Source organism: Centropristis striata, chromosome 1, assembly GCF_030273125.1.
Source record: "Centropristis striata isolate RG_2023a ecotype Rhode Island chromosome 1, C.striata_1.0, whole genome shotgun sequence".
Taxonomy (NCBI): Eukaryota; Metazoa; Chordata; class Actinopteri; order Perciformes; family Serranidae; genus Centropristis; species Centropristis striata.
The window spans coordinates 31,246,873-31,267,547 of record NC_081517.1 but is presented as its reverse complement, the minus strand read 5'-3'; the positions used below and the strand labels follow the sequence as shown (position 1 = coordinate 31,267,547).

At 38.9% G+C, this 20,675-nt stretch overlaps 1 protein-coding gene across 1 annotated transcript; it reads left to right on the top strand.

Moving 5' to 3' along the window:
• Positions 1–5,988: 5,988 nt before the first annotated feature.
• Positions 5,989–17,637, top strand: melk (maternal embryonic leucine zipper kinase). The gene is made up of 18 exons (XM_059356363.1): positions 5,989–6,085; positions 6,355–6,467; positions 7,226–7,311; positions 8,334–8,450; positions 8,544–8,687; positions 8,826–8,894; positions 9,068–9,160; positions 9,416–9,514; positions 10,642–10,710; positions 10,974–11,072; positions 11,405–11,491; positions 11,686–11,817; positions 11,968–12,123; positions 13,238–13,523; positions 15,481–15,577; positions 16,463–16,619; positions 16,711–16,814; positions 16,907–17,637. The coding sequence occupies exons 2-18, from the start codon at positions 6,389–6,391 to the stop codon at positions 17,082–17,084; spliced, it is 2,052 nt and encodes a 683-aa protein (XP_059212346.1). The 5' UTR covers positions 5,989–6,085; positions 6,355–6,388; the 3' UTR covers positions 17,085–17,637.
• The last annotated feature ends 3,038 nt before the right edge of the window (positions 17,638–20,675 follow it).

The window sequence follows — 20,675 nt, the reverse complement described above, 5'->3', positions numbered from 1 at the left end:
TCTGTGTGAGTGTTTGGCACTGTGCCCTTTGACCTGATGTTCTGCAACACAAACCATCAGCATCACATCATAAATCATAGCATATTTTATAATATGCACAATTTATAGTCATAAACCTGCACGCACATGAAGTAATGGAAGCAAATTAAGATCTTTTAACTAAGTAAAAGCAATAATATTACTTCACTACAAGTAAAAGGCCTGCATTCAAAACCTTACTGAAGTAAAACTATGTAAATATTATCCGCAAAATGTATTTATGAAAAGTAAAAGTAAGTTTTACCATTATTTATGATGTTTTTAGATAAATATTACTGCAGCATTAAGGTGTATGTTGCATTTTACTGCAGTAGATGTTTATGGTTTTGTCAGTTTTCACTCTTTTATAAACTTGTGAGTGGTTTAGTCTACTGCAATGCAACGTATTCTATGAATAATTATATGCTTGTAGCGTCACTGTCATGTGACAATCGTACAATGTATTTTCCAGCTGACCCAAGAGCATTTAACTTAATAAATAGCTTTTTTTTTTAAGAAGAAAGATAATTTTCTCAACACATAAAGGAACACACTCACAGACATTTAAAATCAACACATCTGGAAATACGTGGCTTTCACGGGACAGGAGGAGAATAAAAAACTTTAATGTGAAAAGTATATTTAGCTGTCGGACACATGTACTGGAGTAAAAAGAACAATAATTAACCACTGAGATATAATGTAATAGAAGTATAAAATTGTATAAATTGGAATACTCAAAGTGGAAGTCCACTGAATTTGTTCTGAAGTGCTTGAGTAAATTTACTTTGTTACATTCAGCCACTGCACAAATATATGCTGTGCATCTAAACACACAAAACCTACATGCTTCCAGTTTTTTATTGTCTCCCCCACGCTGGCACACAGCCAGATCTGAGACGCCGGTCCCCTGCGGTGAGCAGTCACTGAGCTATGACACAGGCATTCTGGGAGACTCCAAAAGTCTGTCAGGGAGTACTGGGAATTCTGTCCAAGATGGGGCACTGTTAGGGCCACAACGTCTGTTTTCCACTGTGACAGCTTAATAGCTGCCATGTCTGATTACACACACACACTGTGAGTCCTTAAGAGTGGCTGGAAGTGGCACAGCAGCTCTTCAACACATACAGTGACAGAGACATGTACAAGTATAGATGTACATGCATACAGGTCACTACCTGTGGTGGAGGAAGTATTCAGGTTATTTAAGTTAAAGTATTAATAGCACTCTCTAAAAGTACTCTGGTACAGGTAAAGGTCCTATAGTGAAAAAAGGGCATGTCAGTGTAATCAGGAAAGTTTACTTAAAGTATTAAAAGTAAAAGTATACTCAATGCAGAAAAATAAAAAATAAAAATAGATTAAAAATGATTAATAAAAATTAACTAAACTAGAATTTATTTAAGATACATTTGAATAAGAAAAGTAGCAAATCTTCTTATTTGTGAAGTTTGAACCATACATTTTTGTCAATTTTACATGAAAAATTACTGAAACTATAAGCAAAATAGTTTCCAATTCATTTTCTGTCAAACAACTAATTGAATAACTGACTGATAAACATTTCAGCTGTACGTGTATAAATTGTTGAGTGGATGAATTGTCAAATTGACAAAATGTCCTATTTTATAAGCTCTTTTTATGTTTTGTGTGCAAAAATCTTAATTAATAAAGTATCTAAAGCTTTCAGAGATTTAGTGAATTAAAAAGTGCAATACTATCCTGTGAGATGTTTCAGAATACAAAAATACAAAAAAAATAAAATAAAAATCAGCATTAAAGTAAAAGTGCCTCAAAAGAACTTAGTTACATTCCATCACTTATTCCAACAGTCTGTTAAGATGATGTAGTTGTAATTTTTTTGCAGCTTTTGGGTGCGATTACTTTGGGATTTAACTAATGACATTACTGCTATGATTCAGTCCTGAAGCTTGTATATGTGAAACCTAATTGGCAAACGCAGGCTGGCCATAAAGGCCCGCGCTGTCTGTTAAAACCATTGACTGTAACTGAACTTACCCTCAAAAGCATTACAACATTTTTTTTATTCATGAAAAAAAAATCTCCTTAGTTGCATCTTATAAAAAGGACCCAGAAGGGGGAACACCCACTGGCTTACAGTATGTTACAGTACATTAATAATATGTTTAAATGTGCAGTAAAATCGTGAGCTCATGCAGATTAGGGAATGAAAGAGTCCGCACTGATAGATTTGTAAGAAAAAGAAAAGCTTGTTTTTTTTTCTATTGCTTTCCTGAGAATCAACCATGTGTGACTATTTAAAATATGCTTTAGTCAGTGTTTCTCTGTATTGTCAGTAATTCAATCTAAGCGGGCCACATTTACCACAAAAAAACAAGAACAAAAGAAGACCAAATGGTAAAAGACACAAAGAATGAACAATGCAGTCAACAGAAATCTAGATCACCACTGATATTAAAGATTTCTCTCCCTTACATCACCATACTAACTGATTTTCTACATTTCTCTCTTTTCTTTCTTTCCCCTCTTTTCTTGTCATGCATTCTCTTCTCATTTCCATTTTCTCCTCTCCTCACACTTGTATCCCCCTCTCTTTTCCTCCAGCTGTGAGTTGTTTGATGTCCCTCTGTCCCGTCCTGGCCAGCTGCCCCAGGAACCAAATGAGTGGTTCTGTCATCCCACTGACACCTGGACGCCCCCTAACCACCGGTTACTTCCCTAACGACCAACTCCTTCCCTAACGACCATGAGAAACACAGGACGACCACCGATCAATCACTGAAATTCCTCTGCAGCTGTTGGTCCTTGTTGGCTGAGTGTCAGGATGTGATATTTGCACTTAGTAACCATGTTTTCATATATTTTACAGGGGCTAATGCCGACTGAGATGACCTGCCGTGTGATCTAAGACGCCTTCTTTCGTACAAGCTTTAGTTTAGACCTGAACTGCAGCTAATTGACAAGAACAGGTGCAGTAAGTTGCCCCTTTCCAATACATCTGATGTGACCAGGAGAGAAACTGTTACTGCAGCTTTTACAGCCCAAGAAAAAAAAGAAACAGTGGCAGTGAGAGTGGTTGTATACAGTCATTACAGATGGCTGACAAGAAGGCAGGGGTCTGCTAAAATACATCCAGTGGTCCCTGACCTCACCTTTCACCTTTGACTAATTACAGGCTTGAGGAGCTGTGCAGGTGAAGGCACACACACCTCCTGACACCATAAATACACCTCTCTGGTCAGCTGCTGCAGCCACATGCCTCGCACAACAGTTCACACATTGCAACACAGGATGTTTCCATCCCACAGGTTTGTTTATACCTGCCCACGAACACACATGAAGTTATGTTTGCAGGTAAATTTCACATCTGACCACGGCCTTTCTGAGAGATTTCACCCCCCATTTGTCATATCTTATATATTAAATGGTAAATGGACACTACAATCCAACATTCACCTATTCACGCACAGCTCCATACACTGGTGGCCATGGTTACCATGCAAAGTGTCACCTACTCATCAGTAAGTAACATTTACATTTGACTTGTGTTGGATATTGCTGCAAGTTACCCTTAACACATTCGTCACTTTGGTATTTTTTGATCGTTTTTTATGTGTGGAAATGAATTGTCTGTGTTGTGTTGTCTATTGAACTGAATTATGCAATGAACAAGCACTCAGTAAAACAAACCGTACCAGCAAAGAGGAATGTTACTACTACAACAAATTGTACAAATAATGGCAATATTCAGATAAATGTTAATAATCACCTGAATCTTTACGTTTGCTGTCTGATGTCATTGATGATCTTTCTTGGTAGAATTTTTTAATTTTTTTATTATCAATGAATTGCTTTTTTTGTTGTTATGTGCTTATTATGTGACACTTTCCAAGGTATATACATTCGCCCATAAAGTTGGAATAAAATATTTTTTACCTCTTTCCATGAAATGATTGTGCCAATGTGATTTACTATTGATAGAAGTGTATATCTTCTCAGAATATTATAAATCAGTCTCTTCCAAACATATCAGAATGGAAATGAAACCACAATTAACAGAGGGTTGTGTCTGGTAAACAAAATTATTCCAACTTTATGGGCGACCGTGTATGTATTAATTGTTTAATAAAAACAACAAGCCATGCAAGGTCATGGTTTGGATTGATTTTAGAATGGCTAAGGGGGCACATTATTCTAAAAAAAAACTGTATTAATTCACATTTAATCCTCTACAGAAGTTGAACTCATACACAACCGATTTCTAATGGCCAGTTACCTATGACATGGACAGGCCAACTGCTGTTCAAGTCTCGTTAGATGATTGTGATACAAAATGTGTGTGTCTGTTGTTGCCGCGTATCTATGAACTACAAAGCCTAAACATGATAACTTCTGTGGGAAGACTAACCAAACTGTGCTGTCTCAGGTCTGTCTGTGGGAAAGATGAAAGTGACAGTGGAGAAAAACACATTGGCTATCTGCCTTCTTATAATTATTCAAATATAACAGTACTTGAGTACAATTTTTGGGTACTTGTAATTTTCATTTCTGTAATTTTATAAATTAAGCCACATAACAGCATATTAATATTAGCCCAACCCCAGCAACAATAAAATACTTCTGATAATAATACTTTTTGTTTGTTTTGCTTTTTTTATATAGTTTTTATACTTTAAGTACATTTCGATGCTGATACTTTTGTACTTTAACTTAAGTAAGTTTTGAATGCAGGCTTTTTTTTACTTGTAGTAAGTATTCTGAGTATTCTGCAGTATGGTATTAGTAAGGGATCTAAATACTTCTTCCACTACTGCCTGTCAGTATAATGCAGTACAATTCAACAGCACTATAAATTACAACCTCAAAATGACCACAGGGTTGAATGAACACCTTTTTCGTGCCCGCAGTGCATGAAACTAGATTAGGGTCAAAAGTTTTGTACTTGAAAACTTAAAATCTGAAACTGAAATTTCAAGTTTTGATCTCGAATTTAGAAAAATACATCAACGTAGAGATGGGCCGTTTGACACTGAGGCTCCGAAGCCTGTTTCACTCTTTTGAAGCAGACTGGTTCAAAACACTGTGTTGAGGCTTGTATCAAAGCTGTATGATCATGTGACCGGTGACGTTTGAGGCTTCATACGTCACAACGAAGCGCCTGAAGTGAGTTGAATGATTTGAATCTTTGGCGTTGCTTCATTCGTTAAAAGGAGATACGAAATGATCGGTGTTCCCCCTGCTTCATAGCGTTACAAGAGATCTTTAATTGCATAATTCTCTCATGTACACAAGCACTTCATTTTCACACTGTAGCAGAAGCACAATATTCACTTTTTTCATATTGTGGCACAAGGAAGCCCTTCAGAATCATTCAAACAGAAGTACTTCTACATTGTTGAATTTGAATCTTTTCATTGTGTTTTCATATTTTCAAGTGTTGTAACACTGTCATGTTAGAACAATGATTCTTAGAAAGAAGACACAGCTGCTTAAGACTGATTTTATTGCTTTTGTGTTGGAGCTGGAATCAATAAGATGTGTGAATCATTTGGAAGTTTGTGGCTGCTATAATTGCAGCAGACCCCTAGATGTCACTGGTTGGGTCTGTCTTTGAGGCTTTGAAGCTTCAAATATTTTTTCAGTACAATCAGGAAGAAGCCTCAAAAGCTTCACAAGGAAAAAAATAAGTGTGCACATTTTTTTCAGGTTAAATACAGTTATGATCAACTCTGGTAATTCTTTTGAAAAAATCTTTTATTTTCATTTTTCACCTTCATATGTTTCTTTCAGCTGCATGTTTTATCTTGTCATATTCAGATCTTATTTTTACAGTTAAAAAAAAAATCAGTTTCAGATTTTATGTTTTCAAAGTACAAAACGTTTTACCCTAATCTAGCTCCATAGCAGTGCTGCTATTGGCCACAAGGGTGCGCACGTCGCACAAACCGGATGCAGGAAATGACGTCAGAGTCGACGAGCGAAATTCAAAAATCTGTAACAAAACATCAGCGGAGAGCCTTTTTATGTGGCGTGCGGCTGCTAACTGAATTTACCTTATTCATCTCCCGTTTTCATATAAATCCAGGTAAACTCGTAATGTCGAGAAGCGGTATTGAGTTAGCTGGTAGAAGTGTAGGTTTTATTTAACGTGACTTTAATAACTGTTGGTGATAATGACGAGTTTTGTTCGCAAACGTCACATTTTAGCGTCAAAATGTGACTAAGCTTTCTAACGTTACTAACCTATATTTTGAACTTGAAAAAAGTTGGGTGTTTTCTAGTTTAGCTGAGGTTTTATTTTGGCGATTAGGGTGCTAAAACTGCTGCTACAACCCGTTTTCTTTCTCGCCACAGGGAGGGCCATCGTCGTGCGGCTGGAGCAGGAAGGATGCCTGTGGAAAGGACGGAGCACCGCGGAGCCGACGAGCTCCACAAATACTATGAGGTTTATGAGACTATCGGCTCAGGTAATGCCCGTGTTAGTGTGTTATTGAGTGAAACAGCTCTAGTCAGTGCCATATCGTCACCCTGTTAAAATAATCGCCTAACTAATTCGTTCAAGTTTTGCAGGAAACACAAAAAACGTCACCAAAAGTGTAACATTGTGACATTTATTGATCATTTCACTCAAAAAGGATGTAACAAAGGATGGCTATTGGCATAGTAATAGCACTGTGTGTAAATTTTGTAACTTAAGAGAAATAAATGACTTAGGCAATTTTTTGAACATGCCTTTGTGACTTAAGCAAGATATGGTAACACTTTATTTTGAAGGTGTCTACATAAGAGTCACACAAGCCTGTCAGAAACATGACATGACAAGTATCATGAGCATTAATGTTAATTCAAAGTGTCATTAATGTTCATGACACATCCCATGTCATGTTTATGATACACTCATGTCACTCTTATGTAGACACCTTAGAGTAAAGTGTCAACAATAAAACACTGATAAACTAAACAATCTCCCTCTAGCTCTTTTTTGCTGGGTTCTTATCTGATGCCTATGAATGTGGTAAATTGTCAAAGAAGTGATGATCTTAAAGGGGTAAAATCACATGATCTGATCAACTGAGGATGTAGGCGATTTTACCATAGGTGGCCGGTGTCATGAGGCAATGATTTAGGCAAAAAAACAATTTTGACAAAAAATGACAGGCGATTATTTTAACAGTGTGATGATATCCTCTCTGATGTGTGTTTATGAACCTTGTGTGTTTGCCAGGAGGCTTTGCTAAAGTCAAGCTGGGTCGCCACCTCCTGACAGGAGAGAAGGTTGCCATTAAAATCATGAACAAGAAGGCCCTGGGGGTGAGTCAAAGAGACCCTTTTACTCACTCAGGTTATGTCAAATGTAAATGTAATGATGCATTAATCGGTGGACCCTGACACAAAACAAAAACCATTGAGATTCAAAAATGTATGATGACGAATTATTTGAAATTCGTTTTATTGCACTCAACAACAAAAACACATAATCCACAGTACACACAACAATAAGTGTGCACATAAACACACTAACAATACAGTAACAATATAATAAAGTCAATAGTGCAACCATATGGCTCATGCCCTTAAAGTGACAAGTTAAAGTGCATGTACTTGTTTATGAAACCATTGAAGCTTTTAGGATGCGTCTGATAACTTTACATTTTAGTATATTAAAAATATGTTCATAACCTATAGTTTATGCAGTCCTGAGGGTAAGAATCATGCAATGTTACATTGCTCTGACCTGAACAAATCTAACACAACAAGCTCTGACTCTCCAACTGTTTTTCTAGTAAACAGATTAAATAAAAACTTGACAACATACTTTGGCTTTTATAGAGTTTTGCTTAAGAATTCAGATGAATGCTCTGACATAATCTTTCAAATCAGACTTTAAAGGTGTATGACGCCAACTACTGTATCAGAGTTGTTCTTTCAGACTAAAACAGACAAGATTTCATTATTAGAGTAATGCATAATAATATAAATTATAATCTTTTCAGGATTAAGACTTGGTGAACCATTAGAATACATACTGTAATACTACTATGCTCATAATTTTCTTTATATAGATATCACCATATGGCAAATGTATGCAATAACATATTTAAAGGTTAACGTTATGAACAGCAAAACTGTTGTTCACCAGTTATGCATTACATCAAACAAAACCCTTCACAATATTTGAAATATGACAACAGAATTTCGTAAAATGGTGACAGAATATGCCCGTTTGCTCATCGTTTTGTGTTCTGCATGAAATCATAATTGGAAATTGGAAAAAATGTTAAGAAATCCCGCACACAAAGAAAACCCCAATAACAAACAGTTTGTCACCCCAGGATGACCTGCCCCGTGTGAAGGTGGAGATTGAGGCCATGAAGAACCTGAGCCATCAGCACGTCTGTCGGCTCTACCAGGTCATAGAGACCTCCACCCAGATCTTCATGGTGCTGGAGGTAAGCACGCAAACAAAGACACTGTGTGAATATGACACTGTTATGTTGAGTAAGTCTACATCTTTGTCTCCTGTTCTTTCTTTCCCCTCTCAGTATTGTCCAGGTGGGGAGTTGTTTGACTACATCATAGCAAAGGACCGTCTGTCAGAGGAGGAGTCCAGGGTCTTTTTCAGACAGATCGTGTCTGCGATGGCCTACGTCCACAGCCAGGGTTACGCACACAGGGACCTCAAACCGGTAAACAATCACTAATCGCATGTGAGAGAGTGACTGAGAGAATGTGACACATGAGAAAACTATACCAAAATTTCATTGCTTGTCAGAGACTGCATGCTGATGTTATTGTCTGCTGCACTGTTTCTCCCTTAAATGTAGGAAAACTTGTTGATTGATGAAGACCACAACTTGAAGCTTATAGACTTTGGATTGTGTGCCAAACCGAAGGTACATCACCACATTCCCTGTCTCTTTGTGTTGAAAAGTATTAGACCTATTAGCCGTTCGTTCTAGTAATGAGGGGATAAAGAAAAAATAGGGGGATAAAGCAAATCTATTTGGTTGCATTGTTAATAATTACCATGAACAGGATGTTTACATGTGGTACATTTCTCTCCTAGGGAGGCTTAGGTTATGAGCTGATGACGTGTTGTGGGAGCCCGGCATACGCTGCTCCTGAACTCATCCAGGGGAAAGCATATATTGGTTCAGAGGTGAGATTTGCAGCAGCTGTATGATGTTTACAACTTTAAGAACCACTGGGATTACGATTTTCAAGATCTGTCCTTGTATAAACCCTCAAAACTTGCATTTGTTTTCCCACTAAAAGTCGTGATTACCTGCCTGTTCCACAATTCTGCTTTTTCATGGTGTGCTGATCATATTCGCTGGTGCATGACTCCGTGCAACTGAGCTGTGAAATCCTTACTGTAAAGCTGAAATTCTGCTGTGTGATGTGTAACCTCCAGGCTGATGTGTGGAGTATGGGAGTGCTGCTGTTCGCCCTGCTCTGTGGATACCTGCCCTTTGACGACGAAAACCACATGCTCCTCTACAGGAAGATTACAGTAAGAGCACAGACATTTTCCCAGCAGTTTATAACTTGTAAATTATATATTATCTTGGGGTTATTTTAAATTTTGAACCCCAACTATCTAATGCAAAGTGTTACTTTATTATCTGACTTGTGAAAAATATTTGGCTGGGTCCAGACTGATCCAATATGTGTCATGCTGGACTTACAGTTAGCCATTCAGTGCCACATGCAGGACTAATGACATTGTCTATCTGTGTGTTTCATTTTTAATGTGATGTTTTCAAGGTTTGAAAAGTGCTTGCATTTTGAATGAAGTGCTTGAAACTGCTAGAACTTGTGTTTTAATTTATCCACTTCTGTAGAGTGCTGTCACAATAAATGCAATAAACACATAAAAGTAAATTCTGATTTAATGTGATGAAGTGAAGTAATCAGAATACTATATGTACCATATATAAATCTTTAATTTGCCACAGCTGTAAGGTGCTGGAAAAGAAGAAAACCGCACCTTGAAAGTGGTTGAATTTAACTTTGGAAAAGGTGTAGGAACCCTGCTGTTTTGGCACGGCTCAAAATGACGTAAGATTCAGGCCAATACTTCCTTCTCTAATGATTGGTTAGGGAAAATTAAACCACCTTCCAATGACATCTATTGCATGCCTATCTGTCCTGGGAGGGGGATCCCTCCTCTGTCGATCTCCATGACGTTTCTTCTTCTTTTTCCCCTGTTAAAAGGGTTTATTACGAGTGTTTTTCCCTGGCCGATGTGAGGGTCAGAGGACAGAGGGTGTTGTACCATGTACAACCTGTAAAGCCCTTTGAGGCAAATCTGTGATTTGTGATTTTGGGCTATATAAATAAAATTTACTTGACTTGACTTCCACACTGAAGGGGTTAGAGTAGAGGTAATGTCCGACTGGAGTCTTATGAGTTAACAATTCTGGATGATATCAGGCAGTATTGGATGCTGGTGTCTAAATCGCTCTTGAGTATCTTGTGTCCATTTCCTGCAATTATTGTGTGCTCTTATGGATTGATACTGTGGGAATATTATCTAAGTCAAATCCAAATACCGGAGAACCCCTATGTTTGTTAATGTTTTAGTGTGTTAATGATTCATGTGGGTTTTTCACATCACAACATCTTTTATCTTTTCAGAGAGGTAGATATGATAACCCCCGGTGGCTGTCTCCAGGTAGTGTCCTCCTCCTCAACCAGATGATGCAGGTACATAATTAAAAAACACTTTTTTCTGTCACTTTTTAACAATTTTGCAGGAATTTTACTCTGTAAGTAACCAGACTGAGTCTCATTGCACAACACTGGAACATTGTCTCTTGACACAATAGAAGAGAAGAAGGAATTTAGAATATACATTATTGGAATATAACTTTATTTATTTGGACACCATGTATTATATTTAAACATACTGTGTTGATAATGTGTAGTCTCTTGAATATTCACTTGTAGTTTCCCTGTGTGTCCTGTAGGTGGAGCCCAAGCGTCGTCTTACTGTTCGACAGCTGCTCGACCATCCGTGGGCGACGAAAGACTACAACAGCCCCGTGGAGTGGCACAGCAGGCAGCCGGTACACACACACATTCACACATGAAGACACTTTATTAAAAATACAGACAAAAACATATAAACAGAACTTCACAACTGCAACCACCACAGAACCTTTTAACTGCTCACCGGGCAGTATGCTGCTTGTTTTACTTCAGTGTGTTTCTTAGAAGAATTTATCAATTTATGAGGGTTTTTCCAATTTGCTCCAGTCACCACACAGGCTCTGAAACAATTCCATAATCCTTATTATGAATATTATCATTGGGAATTGATGTTTAGGTGCTCACATGTAAAAAATGTTTTCTAAAATCTGTCTTTGATTTTGTGTGAACATATTTGGTCTTTCTGCAGCTCGGTCACATAGATGAGGACTGTATCACTGAGATGGCTGTGAACATGAAACGATCAAGGGAGAGCACCACAGTGCTGGTCAAGGAGGTGTGTGCATGTTCACATTTGAGTGTCAGCATCGATGTTTAGTGTGCTGATCAGTGCATCACTTGATTTTGTTGTGTTATAGATGCTGACATCAACAACTGTATATGCTCATCATTTTTGCACCTTTTTTGTATTCTGTGTAACATAATATTTACATATTTGATATGCAGTCTAATGCATCTTACCTCCCACAGTGGCGGTATGACCATACTACAGCTACCTACCTACTGCTGCTGTCAAAGAAACAGAGGGGCAAACCTGTCCGTCTGCGCCGTGAACCAGCAGTCTTTGAGGGCTCCTGCTCTCCACTGCACCAGGGACTCCAGGTCAGACTCGGGACCACAACTCCCAAAATGCTTTGTTCCTTTTCTAGGCTTTGTTGACTCTACACCGTACCTTTATGTAGTCATTTTTTCCTAGTACCCGGTGTTGATTTACATTTTTTTTTACATTTCTTATTTTCTCCCTCTCTTTAGTCAAGGGAAGCCCTTCACTTCAGCGAGGATGAAGACGCCATTATTGTGGGTTCTCTGGACTTTGGCTCGGACTACATTGATGATTGTCCGTGGGTTTCAGTCAAAAAGCATACACCTCAGGGAGTCAGAGGGCAGCCAGATGGAGCAGCAACCACGGTATGAGAAAGTTGGAACACAAGTATTTATTTTGAATCGATTCATTTTTTCTTCAGCCTTTTTTCACATAAAAGATAGTCAACAGTATAGCAACAAGTTAAAACAAACAATATAGAAAATAAATAAATACATTCACAAAAAAGAAACAAACAACAGACTTAAAACAAACAGAAAAATAAATTAGACCCGATGTAGCAGTGTTCAGTAACAGGACAAGTGAATTCAGTGAAACAATTGGTCCTGAATCATGTTTTTATAATCTGCCATGTTTCAAGTAATTTGGCAGTTCAATGGTCCATTCTCTGGTTGTAAAAAGAAGACAAACCAACTTTCTCATACAAAATGCAATGGTGTACGTGGAAACCTGAATCAGAAAAGTCGTAACACAGCGTGGAACACTGAATGCAACATTTTCAATGAAAATGAATTAGCATGCATATATAAAATATCCCCATAATCAATTGCTGACAAAAGCTCCACCTGAACTAATTTTTTCCTTACTTTGAAACTGCACGCATCTCTAGAATAGAAAACTAACCTTGTGTTACAGCTGCTCTTGCTTTAAAAAAAAAAGGGTCAAAAACAACAGAGTAGTCTGTGAGGAGGAGGTCTAGGACTCACTAAATAATGAGCACTCACCGAGTTTCAGTTTCAACCAAAATATAGAAATATTCTCCGGGTTGACTTCCAACAATAAGCAAAATAAAAAATTTAATTTAGTGGTTGATAAATTGTTTCACTCCTTACTCCCTTCTCTCCTTCAAGAAAAAAACCCCTCAAAGAAACCAGCTGTCCTCACTCCCTAATCACAGGAGGAGGATGGCCTGGCAAGGAGGAGGGGCCGAAGCAGCAAAATCAAAAATATTATAATCAATACTAATAGTTAACCTACAACAGTCATCAGCATTCCCAAAATACAAAGAATTAATAGGCTCCAACACCCTGAGTTGTTGCAAGACTCTCTATACTCTATAGGTTGTATGTGTTTATTTTCCCTGCCCTTACAGATTAAGGCTGGATTAAAAACATTGTTAACCACGATGGTGAAGGGCCACCAGTCGTTTCTTCCAGAGAAATCTCATACCACAATCATCTCTGCTTTGTATTCCTTAAGAGACTGGCATCTCCATCAGCAGAGAAGAGGTTTGCTTACAGCCCGACCCCAGAGAGGGGACGAAAAACAACACCGCACCGCCAGGAGAGGAGGGACAGAGACCAAGAACAAACCAGTGAGAACAAGGAGAATATTGGTTCGCAGGAGAAAGATATTGAAATCTTTGCGTTGCCTCCTCCTCGAACCCCTGTGTCCAGTAAGAAGAACGCACGTTCCAACAAGAACGTGCTTACCACACCCAATCAAAATGTCAATGGCACTAAAACCAATGGAGGCACACCGAAAGGTAAGAGGACTCTCTTTTCCTCATTCCATGGCAGAAAGAAAATTCAGACCGCACAGTTTCAGTTCATCATGCAGTTTATTTGTATACTATAATTGTGTTTTTGTTCCAAACAAGGGCTTGAAGTAGAATCTCTATTAGATTATTTGCATTAGCCAACTGCCCCTCTCCACGTTGCTCTCTTTCATTTATCTGTCCCTCGCTCAGTCTTCGTGCCGCTCTCATAATCACAAGTGCCACGTCCACATGCCACACATTTGCAAGTAAATTGTCTTCTGGTAATAAACTCATTTATTGGGTCTGTTTTTTTTATACCTAAGCCACTCATATTTCTATGATTTAGCTGTCATTACTGAAACCACTGAAAATGGACACACACACACACATACACACACTTATCACTGTCAACTCAAAGGTGATGTTATTATCAGGAGGCTAATTTTGCTCACTTATCTATAAATGAAGGACACTAATATGAATCATTAAAGTCTTAATTATTTGTCCAAGTGAATTCTCTGCTCAGATGTCCGGCCTCATTAGTTTCTTCTGTAAATTCGGCCACAAGCTGGCTAACGTGCTGCAGCTGACCTATTTGGTGTTAAACCCTTGGAATCTGGCTCTGTCCTGCTTACTGTACAGCCTCCTGTTCTCTAAGCTACAGTGCAGACATGCTGCCTCTGACAAACTTGTCCCCACACACACACACACACACAAACTGTGGTCTGTGTGTGTCTGTCCCCAGGCGTGTGCTGTGACAGGTGTAGCTGTCTCTTTCCTCTGCTCACCGTCCCACGTGGGCTGTAGTGACATGTGTTCTCTTGCCACTAAAGCCTAGCTCTCTCTCTTTGTGTCCGTCCGTGTGTGTGTGTATATGTGTGTGTGTGTGTGTGTTAAGCTTCTTGTCTCTGTGTATACCAAAGCCTTTGTGTTCACAACTCCAGTGACTTAGCCAGTCAGTTCAATACATAAGAGCAAAGGGCTGCACCGGTCAATTTGACACACTTTGAGGTTGAAAAAATGATGTAATTGCATATTGTCTTAACCGTATTTCATATTTGTTGCATCAGCTTTTTAAAACATTTTGTTGGTAATGAGTGACGTTAAGTGAAACATTTTTTTTTTCAGTGGTTGTACCATTCCATCAAATAGATTTTAGATCTATTTTTACATTTTTAACGATGTACTGAAAATATTTTACCATGACATACTTGCAGGGCTGCAACCAACAATTGTCGTTTCTGATTAAGGGTGTAACCTTACACAAAATGCATGGTTTGATACGGCAGAGATTAAATTATCATAATAAATGTTTTATTTTTAAAACATTCAAAAGTGGCTCATTTGCCACAATTCTTACTCTCACAGTTAAGGCACTCAATAAGGGTTTATCTTATCTGATCAATGAGAAAAAAATAAATATCACAATTGTAACTGTAATGTAAATGCTCCATTGAAGGGCTCTGCTCTGTTGTTTATACAGGACGGGCAAAACAGAAATGCACACATAACAGGACGTTGTAGCGCACTCAAACACTTTGTTCAGTTTGTAGGAGTTGGTGTGCTCTATTGGCAGAGGAATATCAATTCTTAATTTTGTTTTCATAAGTGTATGAAACTGACCATTGTGTCACAAAACGATTGTGTTTTTTCATTAGCTTACAATGAGCCCTTTACAGATATCCACATAAGGAGTGGGTCTTCTGTCACAAAGTTGTTACACTGCCATATTCCTACAGTAGCCCAAAAACAACAAAAATATGTTAAAAAATGTTCATCACTTACTGCTAGAGCTCAATTTGACCTCATCAAATGTTTTCTTTTGACTGACCAACAGTTAGAATGAATTGTGGCAGGTCTGAGTTCAGTCAGTTTTGTTTGGCTGTAAAGCAACAGTATGTATCACCAATGGGACAGCAGGGTGTAAGAGGTTAATGTGTCTATTCCTTTGTGTGTGTAGCAGGTGGAGACAGTGCCTCTAAAGAGCACAACAAGAAGAGAGCAGCAGATATCAAGGAGCTTGCAAACATTGAAATAATGGCCTTCAGTCCTGAGAGAAGGTGAGTGAAAGAGGGTCAAGTGTGTTAGCAGCTGAGTGGGACGAATACAGACATGAATACTAACTGATGCTGTCTGTGGGCAATAGAGAATTGAAACGCAGTTAAAAGGTGATGAATGTTTCAGAATCACAAGAACTTTATTAATCCCTGGGGGGAAATTGCTTTGTTACAGTTGCTGCTGTATAAGAATAGAATAGAAATTAATTCTGTAAAGGTAAAAAAAAAAGCACGCTACACTAAATATACAACAATAAAATACAAATGCAAGTCTTAAGTAAATAAAGATATGTACAAATAGAATAAAATAGAAATATAGACATAATTTGAATATAGATGTGTATAAATATGTATATATGCAGCAACAATGTGACTAATTGAATTTTTGCACATGATGTCTATAGAAAGTCCATATTGCAAAGATAATTATTATAAATAAAGTTATGAATCATATGGTCATAGCTGCCTATTGACTCAGGGTGTCTTACACTCTGAGGGAGGCATTGAAAAGTTTGATGGCCACAGGCAGGAATGACTTCCTGTGACACTTTGTGGTGCATCTTGGTGGCATCAGTAGAAAGATAAATGATTCACAGTATAAGAGTGCTGTTTTTAAAGGAAGTATCTGTGTAAAATACTGTTGATGGCCTGTAAAAAACAATCACAAAAAGCTGGTATGACACTGGACAGAGTTAAAGAGATCCATTAGTTACTTATTTTGTCACTAAACTTTTTTATTTTGACCATTTTTGTAGATTGTTTTAACTTTAACCTTAAAACACTAAATAAACTATCAAAAATAGAGTGCTTGTTTTAGTTCTCTAGCTGATGGGTTGGGTAAGAGCAGTTTGCTCAGTGACTGAATGTGAGTTCCTGTTTGCTCCTCAGGTCTCGGTCATTGGACATGGCTGCCACAGAAGACAGTGGGAAGAAGAAGAGAGGAGGGAAGGTGTTTGGTTCCCTGGAGAGAGGCCTGGATAAGATGATCACCATGCTCACGCCCAGCAAGAGACGAGCCCTGCGAGACGGCCCCCGCAAGATCAAGGTACAAAGCTTGGTGAAGTCTCACACACCTTGCCGTGCTGCGTCACAAGCATTTTACACATCGCATGATTTCTTTCTGTCTTGTCCATTAGGTGCAGTACAACGTCACTCTGACCAGTCAGACCAACCCAGACCAGGTTCTGAACCAGATCCTCTCCATCCTGCCAGAGAAAAATGTTGATTTCACACAGAAAGGGTAAGAAGACGCACCTCACAATCCCTTTCTAATCAGATAGCTTAGTCTTTTGATCAAATCCTAATGTTTGTGTGTCGCCTTCTTTTATTTAGGTACACATTAAAGTGTCGGACATGGGGCGACTTCGGGAAGGTAACCATGGCGTTTGAGCTGGAGGTGTGCCTGCTGCAGAGGCCGGAGGTGGTGGGAGTCCGCCGCCAGAGGCTGAAGGGGGACGCCTGGGTCTACAAGCACCTGGTGGAAGACATCCTGTCCTCGTCCAGTATCTAGATGATGCACTTTTTCCAGGCAATATCACTTTCCGTTACAAATCAAAATGATGTCTGATTGATGTACAGATTTAAACATGTAGCGCATTAATAATTAGTCCTTTGTTATTCAAAGTGAATATTTTAATTTGTCCTTAGGCCAGCCTGCAATCCCCAGAGTTTATGTTACATTAAATATAAAAGCATTTCATGTTCGCATCCTGTACAGCAGATCTTGTTTTATGCAGAGAATTGCTGTTTTACTTCATTATTAAGCCGAGTATGATCTCTGTCAATCCTCTTGAGATGAATGTGTGTGTGTATGAATGTATGAAATCTAACAAAGCTATTTCCAGTATACCTTCTGGCTGCTCACTACCATATTTATGTCTTGATGTTGGTATTCTGCCCTTTAGGTGTAATTTACTGTCATGTACATGTTTACAGTTCTTCCATCATGTCGTTTTTACGTGGTTGTGCTGTCTCTTGTTTCCTACTGGTGCTCGTCTAGTTTTAAATGTCTGTCACATTGTCCGTCAAATAAAAAATTGTAATAAAAAGAGGAAAATAAATAAGTGTAATATGCCTGTTTATGGAGACAGATGATCAAGATTAATTTATCTACTTCCTTGATGGCAATTTTTTTTTATTCACTCAGCAGTTTGATGGAGCAGTGGTGTGTTTTACACTCTGTCATCATCCTTCTGTTCATCTTCTGCTCTTCACTCCTCTTTGCTACAAAGATTGATAGTGATAGTTTGTTTAGTGACAGCATTTCTCAGTTCATATAAAAAATAAGTGGTGATGGGTGTCAAATGTCTTGTTTGTGTTCCATCACTTTAGATACTTTGGGTTGGAGCAAACATCTTGCACTCACATGTTGAATAAACTCAGTACGATACTGGATAATAGACATATGCCTTGCACTTTAAAGTACACTTGCATTTAATTGCGGTGCTTTCCAGGTTTGAAAGTGCTTGGCTTTTTTAAAAACCCAGATATTTTGAGGCTAAGTAGGATGCAAAGTATACGTAAAGGTGGCACACATTGAGCCACAACACTTAATGCTGTCACAAAACCTAATTTTTGTAGTTTAACACAACATCTAAAAATCTGTGATAATTAATACTGTACATAGTGTGCCCTTTGATTTATCACAGCTGTAAGTTGCTGGAAAAACCTTGAAAATGCACTTTGAAATGCTCAAAATAGGTTGAATTTAGCTTTGTAAATGGTGTAGGGAACCTGTGTAATACTGCCTGATCTGTCTGTCTCTATTCTTGAAAATGAAAACTTCAGCTCCTCAAACTACAGGAATGCAGATGTTCTTTGTTCTTGAGTGAATTTATAACCAAAGTGAAAGATAATGATTTAGCTCTGACGCTCAAAATGGTGGATGATCATGGTTATGGCAGAAATGGCTGTAGGAGCGTGATTGTTATGACTGACTGAATGACTAAATAATGATGATCATTGCCGGCAACATCTGAACAGAGTAAAATAGAGTCTAATGGCTCCTCTCCCCTCCCTGTTCCAAGACGAGATGCCACTTAGTCATAACAGCGCTGCGGCTGATTGGCATTTATTTGTGGCAGGTTCTCCTTGGCGTCTCAGCAGGGAGGGGAAGGGTAACGATGGGTTGAGGTGATGATAAGGGGGGTTTAACCTTAATGGAGTCTGAGACAGGGTGGGGGGTGGCATGATAATTCAAGACAGAGGTTAAGGTTGGGGTTGGAGGGATAAAAAACAAAAAAACAAGACATCCTCCTCAGCCTTATATTATTCCAGTGGTGGTAATGACTCCTGCTGGGCAGAGGTCAAAGGACAGGGGCTGTGTGTGTGTGTGTGTGTGTGGTCAGGACAACAGCTGGAGTATAAGCCAGCTGTCACCTTTCTCACATAAAAAAAGACACTCTCCCCTTTTTTTCTTGGGCCTTTCACAGTTTCTCTCACTACGATGGGTGGAGCAAGATGTGGGGGAGAAACATGTTGATTACCAAGGAACAAAAATCCTCCTGTAGAGTTTACATCTTATTTTGTATCTTATTGTACTTCAGTTGTCATTAACCACAACATAACAAATACTTAAGATGACTAATTTTCACTCCAAATGTCAAGTTACATAATAAAGGCAGGGTAAGAATTTGGCGTGAACAGCATTGGTAATTATTGAAACATATTATTTTTATATTGCTACATTTGAAACCATCCCATAATAATCTGGACTGCTCTGATCGCAAGTCAAGGATCCCCAAAAATGGCAATGTTAAGGTCTCAGGTTTGTAGTTTGGATGCCTTAGAGTAAACAGTAAACACATTGGAGAAAAAAGACATGGTCTCAATGCAGGCTTTTTACTTAGGTCACAGGTAAAGTTATGCAGCGCTGGACTCAGACTGACACAGCTCTCGCAGGATCCTAGTCAGAATGAGCCCCGATCTCTGTAATAATTTACATTTCATCCTCTACAGAAGCTGGACTTACACGCAAACCAAGTTCTATTGGCCAGTTACCAATGACAAGGACAGGCCAACAGCTGTCCACGCCTCGTTCCAAGATTGTGATACACAATGTGTGTGTGTTACGCCTGGATTCCACTGGATGCGTAACGGCTGCAGATCCGTCGTCGGAGCCGTTACGCACCCATTATAATCAATGTGTGAGATTCCACCAACTGCAGATCCACTGCGTAATGAGTCCGACAACGCATGGCCATCCGACAGCCCTCGCAACACTTGCGCAGAGCTTCTATTTTTGTCGGACGACGGAGCACTACGCATAAATTCAGCACAGAGCAGATCGTTCGGGACAGGAAGTCTTGCACAGACACAAAATAAAACACCGGTATATTTTCAAAATAAAATACCTCGGGTTCGCTAACGAGGTCGGCCGGCTCGTTAACAAGCCGGCCGACCTCGTTAGCGCTCGTTAAGACGGAGTCGCTGGATTTGTCTCCAGTCATTAACGAGGAGATGTTGATTATCTTCCAGTTATATCAATTGATTAGGCGTGAATTTGCGAGATCTCGTGCGTCCTCGGGACTCTGCTGTCCGCAACAGCTCCGACACAGACGGATCCGGTGGGTGTTGACGGACTGCGTAGATACGCAGTCGTTGCGGACAGACCCCTGTCGGAGTCGTTACGCATCCAGTGGAATCCAGGCGTTATTCTTACAGGCATGTATCTAAGAGCTACAAAGCCTAAACATCATCGTAGTCGCATCTTACTTCTGTGAGAACACAAACTGTCTGTGCTCCCACAGGCAATATCTGTGGGAAAAAGGAGAGCTACGGTGAGGCAAAACTAGCCGGCCTTCTTATAATTTTTCAAATATAACACCAAGACAATGTGGTCTTCAGTTAATTTAAATGAATTGAATAATAGGCAAAGAGAAGGACATTTACTAAATTATTTTATGTTTTTCTTAGGGAACGGCATGTAGCAACAGTAGGTCAGTACTAGCATCCCACAACCCCCCATGACAATGTTAGGGTGGACCTATAGATGGAGATATTTCCTCTGTCATTAAACTTTTTCTCTACTCGTTTGCTGATTTCCAGTTAGGGAGACTGAGGGGGAATGACCCAAAGTTAAAGGCATTTTAAATACTGAAGA

What these genes read in the sequence shown, in the direction of transcription:
- melk (XM_059356363.1), top strand. Translation starts at nt 6,389, where the DNA reads ATGCCTGTGGAAAGGACGGAGCACCGCGGAGCCGACGAGCTCCACAAA. An exon ending in CACACAGGGACCTCAAACCG is followed by an intron (nt 8,688 to 8,825) that starts GTAAACAATCAC and finishes CCTTAAATGTAG; the next exon opens with GAAAACTTGTTGATTGATGA. An exon ending in CAATGGAGGCACACCGAAAG is followed by an intron (nt 13,524 to 15,480) that starts GTAAGAGGACTC and finishes TGTGTGTAGCAG; the next exon opens with GTGGAGACAGTGCCTCTAAA.